The following is a 20,576-nucleotide window of genomic DNA, read 5'->3' as shown; positions in this document are numbered from 1 at the left end:
ACACATTTGCTTGAAATTTGCCGCATGATGCTGTCCAGGGAAGCAGCTTTTTTTCTTGGGATGCAGCAATTCGCTGGTTTCTAAGCTTATTGCAGAAGAAGAAAAAATCTTAGAGTGGATTTTCCCCCGCCCCCCTTCGCGCCCCCCGCTTGATTCCACTGAGCTGTGTTGCACCGCGGTAAAGATCACCTGTCACTAAATCTTTGAGGAAGTAAAACAAAGTGAATTATAATTATTATTTATTTATTTTTATTATTTTTAACCGGCGGAGGCGGCGTGATCACGGAGAATGAGACTGAGAGATGCTGCCAGGGCTTGGAGGAGGATAAAGCTGAGTTTAGGCTGGAAACTAAAAGACTGATTGTTTTTTGGTACAACTTGCCCGGTTTCTCTTCACTTCCTTTAGTTTCGCTTCATGGACAGATCAACAAACCTGGACATTGAGGAACTCAAGGTACGTGATGTTCGGGGCTGGCGTCGTTCCTTCCTTCCTGGCCCTCGCCTGCTCTCTTGCTCTCCTGTCTGTCTTTTTTCTCTGCCTCTTCCTTGCGCTGCTGGAATAGTTGGTGGCCCCGTGGGACGGCGAGTGGGCATTTGGGGTGAAGTGTACCCGGGCGCCCCTCCTAGGGCCGAGGACGAGCATGGAGGGCGGCTTTCTGGAGTTCGCCGTGCACTCTCGGGCCAGGTCCCCCCCCCACCCACCCCGCCCCGCTGCCTGCTCCTCCCGGCAACAGCCATCCTGTCCTCCCCTCGTCAGTTACAGCAGCACTTTGGGTACCAGACCCGGCGCCGCGTGCCCGTTAACCTCGCCCGGGAAACGGAGGCGGCGGGCGGCACAGTCCTTGCTCGCTGTCGCCTGGTTGCCCAGCAAAGTTGCCCGAGCTGCGCGGCCACTTTGCCTCCTCTTCCCGCTCCGAGCTGCTTGTCGCCTGGCCCGACACGGGGACAGCCTCTTTCCGCTCAGAAATTCTCAGTACAGAGGCGTCTGCAGCGACGGCTCGTTATCATTCCGGCTCTTCATGAGACCCCTTTCTCCCCCGAGCACTGACACGGTCTCAGCCACAGTTGCATGGCCCTGGGCGCGAACTCGTGTGCAGTGGGGGGACCCGCTGCAATCGAAGGGACTGGAGAGGTTCCCCCGCTGGCCCGGGGGACACGAGCACAGCGAATGTGCCTGCCTTGAGCACCCAGCGCAGAGCGGGCCTGGGGGAGTGGGGAGGGGCCGGGGAGGCGGGAGTGGATCTGGGCTGAAAGGAGTGGGGCGGGAAGCGGTACCCAGGGAGATTCTGTGCATCCTTCCCACTGTCGGAGAAGGAGCTGTCCTGACCCGCGCGGAGCCCACTCTGCCCCCACCACTCCGCTGGGTCCTCTCAAGGCACCCTCTCCCTCCTGGGTCCCCGGCTCCACAGAGAGGGGTTGGCTGGCAGGTGTGTTCAGGCTGACAGTATGCCCCTCTGTCTGTGGGCACGGCTTTAAAAAAGCGATGAGCACCGCTGCAGTGCCCATTAAAAATTTTTTTAAAAAAAATCAGCAAACCACAAAATCATTTAAATGTCCCGCTCACTGTAATTGAGAAAACAGGAAACGGGGCAGTGCTTGGGAGCATCCTTTCTTTTTATTCTTCCCTCTTCTTTACCCGCAGGCATTTTCTACCCTCTACTCCATTGCTTCAGGGGATTATTTGACACTAGAGATCAGTTCAGATGGACTCTGTGTTCAGGTGAGGACTTTCAGACGCATCCTCACCAACTGGGGAAATTTCACTAGCAGAGGTTTTCCCAGAAATGTCAGGAAAATGGGTTTGCCCAGTAAGAGGAAAGAGCCGGAGAAATCCCCTGTAGAGGGCAAAAGCCTCTCGTCTGCAGCCTGCTCTCTGCCCTGGCCACAGCGCATGAGCTTGCCCACCCAGGAGCCCGGTTCTCCTGTAACGTGCACCCCAAATCTCCTGGTGCTCTAAATTGCATATTAGGGAAAGGAGGCACAGAGAGAGAATTGGCCCTGCCACCCATTGTAGTTGAAGGTGGGGTGGAGGAAGATAATCAGAAGAACTAAGACACCCCTTCATTTAAGACTCGGGGTTTGTTGGAAAAAGCAAATAGGGAGATGACATATTTGTTGCCCTAGTTAAAGTTGGGGAACAATAAGTTTCTGTGTTACGGCCAAGGTCACCATCCGTAGACCTTGGCCTGGAAAAGAGGTCTCCTATTATCCTTATACTAAGGTAGGACGCAATGCCTTTGTGTTTGAAAGGATCTCTTGCTGCCTTTTCCCAAGCATCCCAGTCTCTTGGGAGCGGGGTACATGAACAACATTTGCGATGTACATTTCGTGCAGAAGCAGAGTATCCAGATTATTTTTTTGTTAAAAATAGAATATGGTACAGAGACAAGCTTTTGCTCATGGGAAATGGAAGGGAAAACTGATTTGGGGTGATCACTTTCCCTGATATTCCATTAGTTTCCTACCAGCTTATCCCCCTCTGAACCCTGGCATCACTAAATTTTTTAAATCAGTGAAAGAGCAAACCCACGGTGGAAACTTCTGTCAGTTTAGTAGAAGATCCCAGCTTACATTCACTCAGGGCTTCTCACAGCCAGAATGTGCTAGACTCAGTAGAAACTGGAAGAGCTTGTGTGTAAGGGAACATTTGGGCAATGACCTACGGGGAAGAAATGAAGGAATGTCAGAGGCAAAGATTTGTTGGGGGTGCTGAAAAATTATGTGAGGGCCACGATGCTGTGGAAAGTCAAAACTGGCAAGAGAGGAAAGGTAGTCAAACCTTACTAGAAAACATTGAGATCCTCCAGTTTGAGAAATAAAATTTGTGTTGTCATGTTTTTGACTACACTCCTGGAACAAGGAGGCTTTAAAACACTTACACTCTGGAATATATACACTTTGCAGAAATGGGTGCACTACATGTGGAAAAACTTGTCTGGATTTCCTCTTATCAGCAGAATCCATTGGCTTGGGTTTTCTAGACCATTCCAGTTGAAGTTATTTTCTGGTGGCTTCTTGCTGAAGAGTCCCTCATGTGGAGAGAGGGGAGAAAAAAGCTGGGGATACTTATTTTTGACATTATTTGCTTTTTGGCTTTTCTTCCTGTGATCCAAGGATGCTCCAAGGATGCTCACTTTAAGACAGATTTGCATAAGTACTTTAGTTTCTGAGATGCTTTAAATACATGGAAAGAAAAACAGTGTTCACTGGGATTTGATGGATAAATAAATGTACATAATACTATAAGAATTCCATTTAGCTTAGTTTTAGATCATTAAAGGAAGATTCTGCTAATTCTTCATCTATGTGCCAGACTATTTTCTCTTTATGAGATTTTTAACAAAGTATATATATTTTTTTGCTATGCTGCATGTGTGGATATGGATTTTTAAAACTGCTGTTTAGTAAATAGTATTACCTTTTGCAAGTTTTTAAACTGAAGGTAAGCTTCAATAATTAAGTGTTAAGCTATTGCTGTCATTATCATAAAACTAAATTTAATCTGCATATTAAAAGATTTACTGGTGGGAAACTAACATATAGTTATTTGTATAAAACTTGCTAATGAAGACAAGCATGTTTCATCTTCTCTTCTGCACACACGTGCCTGATGAAACAGATCAGTGGTGAAGGGAGAGAGTTCTCATTCAAAGAATTCTGGTCTTTCTTTTCCCTTTGATCTCTATCTGTTTCTTCCTCCAATAAATGCATAACTTTACTCTGGATTTTGCCCTGGTGTTTGTTTTCAAGAAGAAACAACATCAAACAACTCAGCATATGGGTGACTGCTTTGGAAATGTGAGTGCTAATGAATATTGATATTAAGGAAAGTACCCTCTGTCCTGGAATATCTCTGAGTTACAGAGTACTCTTAGTAGTTGATATTTAAAAGAATAACTTTAGCTTTTATTTTAGCTCTGGGGTTGCCCTCTTTTAAACTACATATCTTAGGCACTGGAACACAGAATGCCACTAATTTGTAGAGCTGGCACTTATACATTTGCTTTTTGTAGTGTTTATTTGTAAGAGATATTAGGCTGAGTAAATGGTATGTTTAAGTAACACATATGTCTTCGGCGATTCTTTCACTTAGCTTTTGAAATATGTTTTAATTCACTTGTATTTAGCAATCAAGAAATTATACTTTGAGATGCTAAGTGTATATTTGTGGATAACTGTAATTTGCTTTGAGATCAAAAACATAAAACACATCAGGAGTATAGTACAATTTTTGCAGTATTATACCAGCTGTTATTTATTTATTTGTCAGGACTGTTCCCACTAAAGGAAATGGGATGATTAGCTAGAAGTTAAAAGTTAAAATGGAATTTTTCCATTACGTGTAGAACATAAACAGTATGCTTCTGGAATATTTTCTTAATTATCAATTAAGGTACAAAATTATAAACTATATAGTTATAAACTACATAGTTAATCCTGAGGTGCATGAGACAACTTTTCAATAAATATAATTGTACTTGTTTGAGTTAATTAAATATAGTTCAGTCACTGTTGTTTAATTTCATCTCTTTCATTTAAATAAAATTCCATTTACGAAGAGCTTGAAACTTGCAAGGTAAAAGCTTCCCTGAATAATACAACTGGGTCATTAAGAAAGTACACGGGTGAGAAATGATAATCTAGCCAAAGAATGCATAGGCGTTTAAACAAGTGGTAGATTGAAAAATGCTAAGGTCTAAAACCAAGTCTCATAGTACATTCTTCTACAATTTCAATCAAATAAGAGAGTTGGCACTTAGAAGAATTCTAAAAATGTTTTTTTTTTTTTTTGCTTCATCAATAAACCACTCAGCCCAGGAAAGTCGGCTTACTGCAGTGTAGGAGGCTTTGTGATGAGTGTAAGTAGGTGGTATTTTTTTGTTAGTCATTCCATAGTGAAAAATAGTACTCTCCAACAAACATCATATTTTTAGCAACCTGCCTTATGTATTCATTTCTTGGCTTAGAATAAGGAAACATAATTGTGAGTACTGAATTATTTGACCTCTTTCACATCTAAATGATTATAACTTTTGTCCATCCAGGTCAAGTTCCAATTCTCTTTTGATAACGGGGACCAGTCACAAAGATGGAGAAACAGTTAACCTTGATTTCTTTGTATGCAGAGTGTAGACTTGTTTCACTGAAGTTAAAGTAAACTTCAAGTAGCCCTAGGGAAACATTCATTTTTTTATATGGCTAGGAGGGATGAGGGAACATTTTTGATATAAGTGGAAAGAGAATTAAGAAAAATACCTTTGAGGGAAGTTGTGCAAATGATTTTAGACATATTCAGTGGGCCACTGTCATCACTAAGTGTATATTCCAATCTCTGTACTGGCTATTATAGTTTTGCTGATCTCCAGACTTTACCAATTGAAAATACATCAAATTTTGAAGGCCCAGTAAAAAAGAATATTTTAGGATTTATGAACTCAAAATCATAGCTACACAAGATGGCTTCATGCTGTAAGACAATAAATCAGCATGCGTCTTTGGGGGCTTGCCTTTTATATAATATTTAGTGAGGTGTTTCTCGTACTGTATTGGAATTTCAGCTAAAATACGATTTAGCAGAGCTTACAACTTTAAGTTCTTAAGGAAAATGACCATGTACTTTTGTTCAAATCTCTGTGAAGTGTTTGAGTATATGCATTTAAATAGGTAACTGTATAAATGAATAAATGTTTTGTGTCAAAATACAGGTTTTTAAGTTTAATTGTTTAGAATTGTGCTTGATTTGTGACAAAATTCTTAGCTTCTAAATCTCTATGTGACTAAAAGTGAGCTACCTCATTTTATACAAGTACAGATTTTAACATACTAACATCAAAGTTTTTATTTTACTCTAAGTCTCTTCTTTTTCTTGGCAAATGTTTAGAAGCATGAGGTAATCTTATATCCTCAGTGAAACTTTTTAGAGACTTCTAGGCCAACCACAGAATGAACAAACTTAAGGATTACCATCCCTCCAAGAGAATTACAGAGACTCCCATCCTAAAAATTAAAAACTGTGCTAGTGTCTTGAGAGTTTTTTTGATACTCCTAAATTATATTTTTGTAGATTGACTGAAAAATATTGTAAGCCCTTATCTGATCTTAGAACATTTATACTGCTTTGTTGGAATTAAATAGGTTATCTAGAGTGGTCTATGCCAAGTTGAGATCAGAAATCTTTTTTAAAAACAGGATTTCATTATCTAGCCAGAAGAGCTTTAATTGCCATGGCAATGCCCATCAGTGAAACAGGAGCTGAAGCTTCAGCCTTAGATATTAATTGAAACAATCACCCCACACCAAAATGGAGTTCAGTGGCATTTGGAAGTCAGAAACACCCCAACGTACTAAATCTCTCACTCCAAATCTAACAGCTTGTAACCTTTAAGGGGATTGATTGGTATGGTGGGAAGGGCACAGATCTTGTTGAAGGAGTACTTAGAAGACCTTGTTTAAACCCTGGCTTTGCCATCAACCAGAGGTGGCCCCTTGGGTGTATCATAGGTTTCTCAGGTGATGGTGGTGTTGCAAGGTAGGAATTGGATTTGGTTCCTGGGTTTTGTTGTAATCATTTTTAGCCACAGCTAAAGAACCTGTTCAAACAGAATTTTCTAAACAAGTGCAATATCTAATACCAATAAAAGGGGAGCTGTTCTGGTGGGGGCAGGAGAGGTTGGGGGCTCTGTCTAACCCACTTCCCCTTTGCCCCTGCACTTGACCCCAGGACATCGCCTAGAACTGTAAGACTGAGGAACACAAAGTAAAAACCTCAGGACCAGTTGATCTCTATCTTCCAAGTCTGCGAGTCTAGGGCTCTGAATACTTTTTTGAGAATGATATTTTTGTGCCGTCCTGGGAGAAAATCATTTTCAAATTGATAAATAAAGTTAATATGGCTCTTTTTATTCCCCAAATATAGCCTCATTTGAACATCATAGTAAATTTGTCTGTTGAATATTATATTCTCATTTAAGGGTACCAAAATGGAGACTCAGAAAAATCAAGTAAAATGCCTAAGATCACAGGGTGAATACAAAATGGAATAAGAACTCAAATCTATGCTCTCTATATCCAAATACTATGCTCTTATATGTAGGCTAGAATTCCAGGATGTTTGTAGAACTTCTTATGGTAGATATTTTTCACTGAATTTCTCTAATATTCTTGTTTCAAAGAAAAGTGACAGTATTTGAGCCATACTTACAGTATTTATTCTTGTTACAGAAGAATTGTTATTTCATTTTTTTTTTTACTAATATTCTCATTCCTAATCAGTTACTTTGGGTCAAATTACTGTTGGTTGATGGTTGTGGATAAAACCTAAGAGAAAGTGATAGATAAATCATGAATTTAGGCCACTGAGGAACAGTTTCATAACCTTGTACCAATCTTTTAAAATAAACCCTCTATATTCTGTCTAGCTCCATGAGTCTTCCTCATTATCTTGCCTCTTGAATCACTGCAAATAATTTTGATTTCATTAGGGCCATAAATTGGATTTAACCTCTAACATGGCTTTGGCATTTCAGCTTGTTGTATGTTTAGTATCAGTCTTGAAATTGAAAAAAACAATAGACCTAAATGATTATACTTACATTACAATTATTATGTATGTAGCTTTTATGATAGCCCCAAAACCTGGAAATAAATACCAGATGATTTAATCCGTAATAAAACTAAAGTTCTCACTGGCAATCTTTGAGACTTAATATACCAACAATCACAAATGAAGATATACAGATAACTGAACATTATTTTTGAGGGACATTTCTTTTATATTCTTAAGGGGATCAATATTGAATAATACCATTTTTGAAGAACACTTTTCAAAGCGTTTGCAAGTCTCAACATTTAAGGGTCTAACTAGATGGTATGATTGTATGATAACACATATTTTCTGCCTAAGAACCATCATTTTCTCTAATTTCTTCCCTTGCATTGTCAGAGCTAGATTTGGGCATCCTTCTAGAGAACACAGTTGTGACTGGTTAAGTGACACAACCAAGTTGATTTGAGCTTTGGCTTCTGGGTGGGAGATCAGGTTGACTTAAAATCTTAGAGTGTCGCACAAGCACACCTGCTTTGTCAGTGCCTAGGCTGAATTATTAATGGCTGTAAAGCACGAACATTCTGGGTTACTCCTAAAGAATTAGAAATGCAACCTTAAATCCAAGAGAGGCAAGAGCCTACCATCATCTTCTTTGCTGGAGGCATGTAATGCTTCAATATTAACCCACACATTATCATTATCTTACTTCTTTTCATATTGGTTTTTAAACTTCTGTCTTTGTTTAGAATGGCTAGAAAAGAACATATTATCTACCTGAGATAAAAGAGCCTTTGATTCTTTCTTGGGTAGAAACAACCAATTCAGCTGCCATGAGCAAGAGTGTTTTTGTGAAACATTATTTAATAAATCAATGTAATGAATGGGAAAATACTGTTATCACTGCAATTCCACAAGTTTCTATCTACTCAGAGTATTTGAGAGTTTTTAAAATCCAAGTCAGAAGGAGAAGCTAACTAATCCAAGTAAGAAATTGCTTATCTAAGACTTACTGAATTACATTCTGGGTTTCCACATCCCTCTCAATGTGAGACTCATGAGAGAGAAATACTATCTAGTCTGAGTACCAGAATTAGTTAACGCTTCTAAGCAACCGGTTGGTATTCAATCTTAATCTTTTTCATCATAAAACTGATTGTGTTTTCTACTTTGCCTTAGTTGCTAAAAAGCTCAGAGGCAAGTTTGTGACCCAGCTCTAACAAGTATACTTGTGTCTTAACCTAATTCCTAGCCTCATAATACGTTTTTCTCCCACTATTCTTAAATACTTTCATAAAGAATTAGTGGCCATAAATTTGTATATACTTAGAGATTATTAAGACCTTTTGCAGAGACTCAGTTATTTTCATAATGTTTCAGTGGACATACCTCAGTATTTCTCATCTCTTCTGAGCAGCTTATACCTCTGTAGGCATTTACTTCCATTTGCCAGGGGCTACAAAGTTTTAAAAGTTTGAATGCACGCTGTGTATATCCAGTTATGCTGTGTGCATGATTTCCATTGCACATAATAGCTGCATTACTTGTGAACCTGCTTGCCACAAAATGAAACTCACTGTACACCCAGAGACTACTATTTAGCACTTATGGTATCAAAACTTCTACTTGTTCTAAGACATTCTGTTTTAAATCATTATTATTAGTTCTTAATGTTCTCAAATTTGGCCTTTGTGTAGAATGATCATCTACATTTCTAAATCTCTGCCTTTCTAATGCTTATGACTTTTGTCTCGTGTGGTGACATTATTTTAAGAAAAGTTAAAATAAATGAGCCCATCTGAATCAGCATACTGTTTAACTTTTTTTTAGATTCGCTTTGTAAAAATCAATGTTTTAATCAGTTAAATTGCTCTAGGCAGCAGAGGCAGCTGGACTTTGGGGTATTTTATCTCATCAAGTTTCTTAAAGTTCACGCTTGTGTCATGGTTCAAAGAGCAAGCAGTTCCACGAGTAGTGTTGTGTCTTAATCATAAAGGTCCTCGTTATTAAAGCATTCTTGGGAGACATTTTAAGCATTTAGTAATTATGTATGTGAAATATATAGCTGGATTAGTTAAACACATTTTTGGCAGGTGGCGAGTACAAGTGAGGATCTTTCATTTGCGTCTGAGCCCAATTACTATACAAACCTTATTTCATTTTAGAAATGCTGCTATGTTGCTACATATATATTTATTTCACTTAGTTCCTAAATCAAGAGGAGCTCTTTGCACATAATAAATAAAAACACAACTGACTTTAAAGCGTTTAGCATTGACAACTAGTCATTTTTTTTCAATACCTGTTTCATATGTATACACACCTGAAGGGAATTTCGGCAATCTTTGGAAAAATATGATTCAAGAATGCTAAAAATGTAACGTTATATGCAATGATATTCTATCTCAAAAGATTAAGTAATTAATGCTATACTTTAACTTGGTTTCATAGACTTACATAATTGTCAAAATGATCTGTGATCATGCTCAGTGTATAATTTTTTGTCTTCTTTGCCTCATTTTCTGATGTTTAGTGAGATGCCCTACCCATCTTACCTTAAACTCAGTGCTCATTCAAAGTCGCAGAACTATATGTTAAGTGTATTCCAACATGCACAGTGCGATCAAAAATCCAAAGATTGAGATCTTGTTTTTTCCTCTTCTTGTTTTACAATGAATAGTATTGGAGTATGGATGAATGAAGATGACAAGAAGAAACATCAACTAAAATCTGGTAAAGTTATCAGCAGTTTACAGCTTAATTGAAAAAGACAGAATGACTCCAAGTAAACAGAATAAACATGATGCTCCTCCCCCAAAAACATTTGACTTAACTGGTAATTCTCTTTCTCTTTGGTTTAAATAATCCAGTGTCTAAATTATTACATTACAAAACCTGTGATTCACTATGGTGTTAGTAGACATGACTCTTATAGATCTTTGATATATGCATTACCCAATTCTTAGCAAGAATTTGTCTTTTTTATATTTTCAATGGGAATGCAATATATGAACTCTTCCAATTTGATCTTTCACTCTCAAAATCTTTACTTTTTACCCTAAGCTCCAAAGTTCCTATTGCCTGGGATTTTGTCCTTGGTATTTTTCAGGTCCCTCTTTATACATACTTTCTAAGTGGTCTTATCTATTCATAGCTTCTATTTTTACTTGCAAGGCGATGATACGCAATAATACACATCCACCTTACACCTTTGGTGGCCCAAAGACCATAAGCCTCTCCTCCTCTCTAGTCTTCAACAATCTACTCTAGAAATCCCTTTCTGGATATTTCACACTCACCTCAGTCTAACAAAACTTCTCCTCTGTTCGCTTAGTGTTTCACCCTTCACTTAAGCACCCCTGCTGGTGCTCTTGGGATCCTTTTCTTCTGATCCCGTTGACTCATCCCACTCATCTAATTGATCCGCAAGTCCATCATACCACAGAGTCAGAGTTCTCCCCTTTTACGCTTTTTGTTAAAACCCTAGATCAAATTCTCATCTTCTTTATTCTCAATTTTTGTTGAATGTTCTCTGTCTTATTCTGGAAATTATGCTGGTCTTATTGCAGTGAATTCTAATGCGATGTTGCAGTTGTGGCCCTAGGGTTAGGGGTATAGTTGGAATCATGTTAAGGGATTTATACATCCTCTTTCTTATTCTTAGTAAGTCATCTCAGAGTAAGGTGGGAAAGAATGGAAAGGGGCGCACCAAGGCTGGGCCTGATGCTGAATAGAAAGGGATTTAGAGGTTTCTAGAAACGCGAAAAGGTACCCTCAAAAATGAAGAAAAGATGGTTTCTGGAAGCTAGACCTGATAGCAGCCACTGATTGATTATGACTAAAATGTTCAGCTTGGGAGAAGGGAGCCACAGATCATTTGTAGATAATTGTGATTCATTTTATAGTTTCTTTTTTTGTCTTGATGAAATCTTTGCATTACACTGTCCCAGAACCATGAATTATGTTTGACAATTTCCTTAGCTGATTTTCTGTATTTTTGACATTTTGATCAGATTTCTTATAGTCAAACATTTTTATATGCCTCTGGGAATTTGACAGCTCTGTCTCTGAGAGGTGGCCCAAGGACCATATGCTAACAGAGTAAGCCACCTAACTAAGCAGAGAGGCATAGAAGAAAATATGAAGAACTCTCAATAAATATAGGCCAAGGTGTTTGTATTCTGAAATACACATCACAGCTAATGAAACTGGTTTGTTATCGACCTGTAAATCTCAGCTGTTGGTTAGATGGCTTCACAGTTATTTTATTTTTATATCCTTAGTCTTTCAGTAAAAGCTGCTTAGTCATCACAGCTGTGTTCTATGGGACTTATAATATGAGCTAATAAGAGTGAGGTAACCTAGATACGCATATTTCAAAGTAGGAATGGGGAACCAATATCTCACTGAAGATGGCTGGTGATAATGATGGCTAGTGAGGGATCTCCTAAGAAAATGTAACTTATAAGAATGGGGAAGCCCAGGAAGCAAGATCTGTTCATAGTTCTTCAAAGGGAGATTATTCCTTATTAAGGAACCAGCCAGGTTTTTGACACTTTCTAACTGATCTTCCTTTGTCCAGCCTATTCGACAAGCAATCCTCATTCCACAATTCAGATTTCCCATTTAGGACAAGATAATAATATTTGGTCGCTCACCTGCTTAAAAGTCTTTGTCGATTCCCTGTTTCTTATTTTATAGTCCATACTCCTCAACATGATACAACATGATATAGAGATTGCTCTATGACCACTCTCCTACCTACCTTCCAACACACACACACACACACATTCTACAATAATGTCACCGAATAACTCACTTCTCCTTGATCATGCCAGCTCTGTTTCCTCTTTTATAATATTTTATATTCACTTGCCTAGACTACATCTCTGCTTCTTTGCTGAAAGAACTTCTGCTTGTTGACTGGTACCTAGACCCAGGAAGACATGGTTGTTTCTTTCTTTGTGTTTCTGCACACTTGTATATTTAACTCCACTCTACATTCTTAACTAAATTCTGTATGGTAGAAAAAATGGTTGGTATGATAACCAGTCTTTTTAGGCTTGGTGAAAATTGCTTAACTGCCAGTAGAAGTTCAATATTTATAAATGTTCTGAGTTTCCTTGAAAAGAATATATATCTTTTCATTTGTTGGAGGCCAAATCCTATTAGATTAAGTTTATTATTTACATAGTTTTCACCTTCCCTAATCTTTCTATTTTGTTTGTTTAAGCTGTAATTATGAAAGAGATATATTAAAATTTCCTGTTATGATGGTATTCTTGCAGATCTCTTAGCTTTTGCCTTATATATTTGAGACTATGTTATCAGATATGTATAAACTTAAATTGTTATATTTCTCTGGTGAGTTGAGACCATTATCATTATGTAATGACCTCTTTATTTCTGGTAATTTTATTTTTTCCTGATTTTAATATACATAGATCGCCTTTCAAGCACTGTACTATTACACATCTTTATTTTGGTTAGTGTTTCTGATGCGTATTTCTTTCATCCTTTTTTCAGCCTCTTTGTTGTAAGTGTAAAATGAAGGTGCTAAAATAAATAATTGCAAAGAATCTTTTCTAGTTTTGTGATAGGTAACTGCTGGTGAAAGCTAATACATTAAATCATTTATGAGCATTAATATCTTAGTGCAAACTTATTTATCAGATTTGCTAGCCGAGCAGGACTCTGGGGGCATTTTTTCATAGGATAGGATATTTTCCATGACAGAAAAGGAAGAAATTCCTCCCAGGTATTCCGTATCATATCATAACGTCTCATTTTCTCTTAGTGACAGTTTCACATTCCAAAGTAAGTTGTAAAAAATATTTTTGTTTATTTCTTTTCTTGCTATAAAGTATATGTTCTGTGAAGTCAGTGATCTTGTTTGATCACTTCATTCCCAGTATTTAGATGGATGCCTGGCATAGAGTAAAGGCTTAGAAGTTTTATTAAATGAATGAAGGAGTGAATAATTGAATGAATGAGGGGGCCTGGTATGAGGTCCTACATAATCAGAGAACAGAAAAAAAACCTTGTAAGTGTAGAGAAAGGAATAGGGAAGGGAAAAGTGGAATGCTGGAAGTGGGTAATGCTAGTTGGGGAAAGTGACCTAATTTATGATATCATTTATGATTATTCCTATGCCAGACCTGTAACATTACAGGAAAAATCTATAATAGGCTGTCTGTCCGCATCGCTGGAATGGCCTGCCCTTCTTCTAATTTCTTGAGTCTAGCTACTTTACTATAGCTAATTGGGGCATGGCGATACATCTGACCCAAGTGGGACCAATTAAATTCCTTCTCCATGGTATATGGATGAAATAACTTGATTTCAACCCTATTGGATCCAATATTCACTTTTAATGGTGAATAATTTTTATAAAGCCTCCTTTAAAATTATCTCATAAAATACTTTGATAATATAACTTACTTGCAAATAATTTTTACAAAGCCCCCTTTAGAATTTTCTTGTAAGTGCTTTCACAGTATAATCTACTTGCACATAATTTTGAAAATACCATGCCCTAATTGCCATATAAAAGAGAAATAAAAGGAAATAAGAGGAAAGCATTATCTGATGAGGTTCTATGTATTTCAAAATGTAAATGCTAGGACACAGTGAATGCAAAAGCTGCAATTTAAGATCGACAGAGATGTGTATGCCACTCAAATTCCAAGAGTGTTTTTTCCTGATGATATTTTTTTGAAGTTGTGAGGACCTCTTGGTAAATTCTGAACAAAATAAAAGACAGCAGTTCTTTCCATTTATATAGATGTTGTATTCCTGGACAGCTCATTAATTGTGTAAAAATTTACTAACTTTTATTTTAAAAATGTGTACAATGGACTAGGATTCAAGGCCCAGTTTGTACACAACTGTTCCACACATTGCTGGGATTTTAGTCTTCTCCCCCCAACCCCCCAGCCCAATCACTATGACAACCAAAAATGTCTCAATACATTTTAAATATTCATTCTAGGGGGTGGTATATCCCCTGTCGGAATTTATTGGATTAGCTGATGATAAAGTGGACTTTTTTTTTTTAGCATTGCTAGAATTTTTTTTTTTTTTTTGAGTTTGGAGCAGAGAAAGGTTTATTGCAAGGCACGTTGCTAGAATTTTAAATGGCTGGAAAATAAGCTTTCAGTCAACTAAGTGCAGTGCGCAGCTGTGGACTCTGCTGCTGAAAAAGAATGAAACCCAACAGGGAGGAAAGAATTCCATTCTTTCTAGAGTCCTGTTTTATTTCCCTGGAAATAAAGTTTGCTTTTTACTCCTCTTCTATCTCCCCTTCCTCATACACATACTAGCTGATTTTGGTTTCTCTCACTTGGGATTAAAATAATCTGTTTTAATACTATCCCTCTCTTCTTAAATCCAGAGGAACTCTGGGGTTTTTCATATTGACTTCTACTTCTTAAAGCAAATAAAATTATTTCAATGTACAATAGTTTATGCAGTTTTCTAAAAGCTTATAGCCTAATTGAGTCTAAACAGTCCAGAAACTGAACGCTTAGGACCTGACTTGTCTCTGATTCTAACCAGCATTACCCAGACTATTAGAGGTGGAGGTGAGGCAGGACCCATTTGCTAGAGCCCTGTGGTTTTGATGTCTTCACTTCCTCTCTTTGCAGCCCCCCTTCGCCACTGCTGTAGATAACTGTTAGTAAGAAGGCATGCTTGCTACTATATCTATGATTCTCTACTTCATGGAACACGACCATGTAACGAGAAGTTTGGAGTAAGACTTTTATTTTTATAAACATTGGTTTATTTAAAGAGAGCTATAAAAATGACTTTTGAAATCCCAATTCCTCATATATTAATTAACTCAAAAACTGCTGGTTTTAGTATATACTTTTGACCAGTGGTCCCCAACCTTCGAGGCACCAGGGGCCGGTTTCGTGGAAGACAATTTTTCCATAGATAGGGGCGGAGGGGAGGGCATGGTTCAGGCATAACGAGAGCGACGGGGGAGCGGCAGATGCAGCCTCGCCCGCTCGCCGCTCACCTCCTGCTATGCTGGCCCGGTTCCTGACAGGCCGCGGACCAGTACTGGTTCTTTGGACTCTATTGAGAAAAGTGATTTTCTCCTAGTATTTCAGCTGCTAAGTATGTTTGTAGATGGATGTTTTCTATTTGTTCTTGAAATTATTTTAAGATTAGTATTTGTCAGTTATAAGTTTATATTACAGGTACATGCATTTCAAAGGCATCGTTAAAACCATACGTATGATCCTCATAAGAGTTATGTTGAACAAAATGAATACATTTTATTTCTTATATCTCTTTACAGCTACCATCAAATTATTTTTGTTACTATTTTTTTTTGTTTTCTCCCCAACATCTAGAAAAGTGCATTACATATAGTAGGTGCTTAATAAATATTTGTCAAATTAATTAACCTTTCAATGAAAGTTGTTTTCTAATACTAATCTTACTGCTCTTCCTCCTCCAAATTCATTATGAGACACAAGTGAGTATGTGATTAGAAATGATCTGTGTGCTCAGGACAGATTTCTCCTTAGTAAAGCACCGGGGTGAGGTTGGTAATAGTCAACATTCAGGTAAATATGTCATCCACTCAGGCTACCGAGACACTTGCCCTGTTGTGTAATAAAACTATTGGGATAGGGCTTCCCTGGTGGCGCAGTGTTTGAGAGTCCGCCTGCCGATGCAGGGGACACAGGTTCATGACCCGGTCCGGGAAGATCCCACATGCCGTGGAGCGGCTGGGCCCCTGAGCCATGGCTGCTGAGCCTGCGTGTCCGGAGCCTGTGCTCTGCAACGGGAGAGACCACAACAGTGAGAGGCCCGCGTACCGCAAAAATAAATAAATAAAAACTATTGGGATAAAAGTGTCACACTTCATCCTGGGGTAAAATTCCCATCACCATCTGACAGGCATAAAAAAAAAACACACCTTTCCCAAATGACCGATCTGTTGAATTTGGTATTCAATCTTTACCTGCGAGTAATAGGAAATAAATGATGGTATATGAAAGTAGAACCTCCAGTAGAAGCTTTGCATCGATGCATCAGAGTTTATAGATTATATTGACTCAGCAGTGTATTTTAACACAGACAAATCAAGATTGTTAGTTTGTGTTTTGTACAAATCACAGACTTCCATGTTTATGTAAAACATATCAAAACTGTTTTGGAGAAATACAAGAGAAAGTTAAGGAGAATAGTATCACGATGGTCACCCACACATACAATCTCTGAGAGACTTCAATCCAGAGAATGTTAAACTCTGAAGAAAAATGAATTTAAATAATAACTAATAAATATACTATGAAGACAGCCACCCACTTAGCCAAATATCTTGTACAAAAAGTACTTAATCCATAGTTATTGAACAGAGTTTAATTTGAGTATAAAAGATCTTTACTTTCCTAATCATGGAAAATTCCTAATCATGGAGTAAATGAGTTGCAGGCTTCTCATTGAAGAAGGAATCTAATACAACCTAACAGCCTTTGAGAAGCCGATTTTAGCAGCCACTCTCTCTGCTCAGCTTTGGAGCCACGTAGACGTGGGTTTGTTTTCAGCTCTACTTGTGAGCTGTTTGAACTTGGCCAAGTTACTTAACTTCACTAAATGTCAATGTCCTCAAATAGCAAAATTGGATAAATAATTGTACCTACCCCTTATAGGTTGTAAGACTAAAATGAGATAGCTTTGTGGGTACAGTCATCAGTGATCGGCACTGAGCTATCCATCTATATCTCAATTATTATTTCATTATTATGGTTAGCATGATATTCATGAGAGCGGGCAAGCATGAGTGAAACATGATGGAGATGTAAGAAAAACTGAGTGTATTCACCTGAGAAGGGTGGCAGGTTCACCCTAGAAAGAGAAGCTGATGAGCAGGCTGCATGGGGCAGTATTGCCAGCTGGCCACGTAAATATCTAGCTTTGGATGAGACTTGTGTTAGTCTTTCCATGGTAGAACTAAATGAAAGTGCTTGAATTTAATAATATCAAAAGCTCTCCAAAGGTTCTTAACTGCCTAAAGGCAGCTTTTAATTTTAAACACTGAAAAAAGCCAATCAGCCTACACCTAAAAATATGCATTGGAATGTGTTTTGCATGCATTAAAACCTAATTTCACATCTCACCAAGTTTAACTACGTTTTTGCTCAACTAGTCTCAGATTCTGGGTATTTTATTTATTTATAATAGAGCACATAGGTTGTTTAAACTTACACAGGCCTGCATTAAATAGCTATTCTGCCTATATGTATGCATGCTTTCAGCAATGTTGTTTCCTTGAGATATTTTAAAATCTAAAGGCTTTCATCAAAAACTTAAGAAAAGCTATATACCATAAGTAAGTTCCCTCTCAACCCATTGGGGAAAGCAAAATCTAATAGAATAGGAAAATGAAATTTTGTTAAAATGCATTCATATTACATAATAAATGGTCTTTATTTTACATAGAATTTATTGCATGTATGTTTACCAAAGTAAAATTAAAATAACACTTTTATTCTGGTATGCAGAGCACTTCAATATGCAGAGCCTTTGTTTTGTAAATTTTATTGCTATTGCTTCACTTTGCTCAAAGACTTTATACAGGAGAATTTCATCTTTTAATTTGTATAAGTAGGCAAGCTAGTCTACTGGTGTATGAGGATATTTCAAAACTACCAAGTGGAAAAATGAATGCCTGCAAACTAGGAAAGAAAAAGAGAGAGAGAGAAGGCATTGCTGGTGATATTTTCTCCACATTTTTCAGTGTTGGGTTCGGGGCAAGGGGGGCAAGGACCTTGATTTTAGCCCTTCCTGGGATTGGTGTGATTTGTCATGACTGAGAGTCCAGCCTTATGGTTATGGGACTCAAGCTAACACTATCACTGAAATTTCCAAGAAGTCAGTTCTTATCCCAACTTTGTGGGGTTAATATGAGCTGTAATGATAGTCACTTTTTTGATCCTATTACTTTTGTAACATAACATAAGCAGGACATGATGGTTGAAAGGTAAAAAGACTCTCAGTCTTACCAAAAGATTGTCTTCAGTATGATGGTAGAATTCTTTACCCTTTGATCTTCCCTCCTGGCCAAATATCTTTCCACAACTTTCTTATAGCCTTGTATAAAAAGAAATAGTTCAAGAAAAGGTGAATTTTATTCTCTCCCAATTCTAGCGTTCTGTCTGTTAGTAACTCCATTTCTACTACAGCTGGAACTGTTATAACCATATTTTATCCTTTCACTTCTTTAAAATACTTGACATTTAGAAGATACAATTCCAGGAATCTAAAGTAACAAGATATTTTCTGTATTTAATAGTGAGTTAATAACAGTAGTGATATCAATGCAGTCCTCTTGACAGTTTTCTGGGAATTCTGTATGGTGATACAGAACTTGTACAGGGTCTTTGATATGGCCAACTTCCTTTAGAACAATTTTGGAATAAAGTAGTACATAAAAACTTCCTTTTTCTTGAAACTGGAAATGCCTTTGCTTTCAACCTTATCCCTAGGGAAGGAATTACTGGCTCTGGGCAGATGTTACTCATAATGGGTACCAGAGTAGATGGGGCCATACAGATGTTCTGGACACTCCTGGGCGGCATTAGCTCCATTTTTTCCTAAACTACAAGGGTGCATTAAAAATGCGCTCTTGAGGAAGGAAGGCTCAAACCAGGGTCAAGCATGAACTTTCAATATTCAACCATCATGAAGGAAAAGTGGCATTCTTGAGAACACTAATGACTTCTATCTTTGGATTAATATCTGTACTGCCTCATCACTATCTTACTTTGAACACAGACCCACAACATATTTATTTATTTATTTTTTGGAAAAATGTGTTTAATCAGTTTACTATCTATAAAAGTGTGTATAATCCTTTTAATGAGTGACTGTTAGTGGTTTATTACTATTCCAGAGCTCACCAGAACTGATCAGAGATTGGCGAGGTCAGACTGCTTTAGTGAATGGTTTGGTTCAGCTTGTCTTGGTGATGCTTTGTAATTTGGACCAAGAAAACTTACACTTACTGCTCCTCTCGTGCTTAAAAAGACCCTTGGCAGCCTTCATGATAGTCTCAGATCCAGCTGACTCTAATCATCCTGAGTAACCATTAAGTGGCTAGACCAACCTTAAATATCTATAGACATCACTAGATGTCTATAGTGATGTGGGCATCCATGGGGTGTGGGTGTGGGCGTGGGCATCCATGTGCTCTAGACAGAAATCTGAAATCTAGACTTCCCCTAAAGCAAGTAAAACAGTGCCTGTAAAAATAACAAGTTCAGCAAGATTTTGGTTGGTTGTGTTATATTCAGATAATAGAATTTTCCTGAAACTTAAGTAAGTTTCTTTTTGTGGCTACCAAATGTGATGAATTTCAGGAAGAGTATTTTATAGGGAGTCTACCTATAACTACTTTTTTTTAAGAAGAAAGCTTTATACAGATGCAAAGTACTCACTTATTAATCTCTTGAAGAGCAAGGATTATCTAATTGTAATTCTCATGTGTCTAGTTTAATGCCACAAGATGCTCCAATCTACTTCAGTTAACTAAGAGACTTATAAACTAATTTCTTACAGTGTTTGCATATTCAGCAACCTACATTGTCATTATTTAAAGATGAAAAGAGGGAGTTGTTTCAAGATGAAATGTTAAAAGTTGCAAACTAACATGCTCATTTAATTAAGGAATCATGCAGGTGAGTGTGTGGGAAGAATATCAGCCTTAACATTGTGTTTTATATATTGTATCTGCCACTAGTTTTCATCAGTCTCATTATCTGAAACTTCTCATTTCTTTCTAATTGAAAGAACACCTGCTGTTCATTTCTTATTGAGTTTGCTCTTTTCATTTGCTCTTAGGAACATCTCTAAAGACCACTTGCCAAATTATATCCTTAAACTTGCTTCTTCAGCGTTTGAATGGACAGCTACCTTGAAAAGAAGTTAAGTCAAAGTGTTCAAAATTTGTGTCTGAGGTTTCTTATATATGACCTCTATAAGGACTATGCCTCTTTTAGGAAGACAAGTTATA

At 37.8% G+C, this 20,576-nt stretch overlaps 1 protein-coding gene across 1 annotated transcript in view; it reads left to right on the top strand.

Annotated features, from left to right (window-relative positions):
- Positions 1-312: 312 nt before the first annotated feature.
- Positions 313-20,576, top strand: part of SGCZ (sarcoglycan zeta) — an 895,164-nt gene continuing 874,900 nt past the window's right edge. The window contains exon 1 of the mRNA XM_029226514.1: positions 313-454. Within this exon, the coding sequence (XP_029082347.1) occupies positions 416-454 (39 nt within the window). The 5' untranslated portion in view covers positions 313-415. The remainder of the gene's footprint in view (positions 455-20,576) is intronic.

This window comes from Monodon monoceros, unplaced genomic scaffold (assembly GCF_005190385.1).
Source record: "Monodon monoceros isolate NGI ecotype Baffin Bay Population unplaced genomic scaffold, NGI_Narwhal_1 Super_Scaffold_17, whole genome shotgun sequence".
Lineage (NCBI taxonomy): Eukaryota > Metazoa > Chordata > Mammalia > Artiodactyla > Monodontidae > Monodon > Monodon monoceros.
This window is presented reverse-complemented; position numbering and strand designations above follow the sequence as displayed.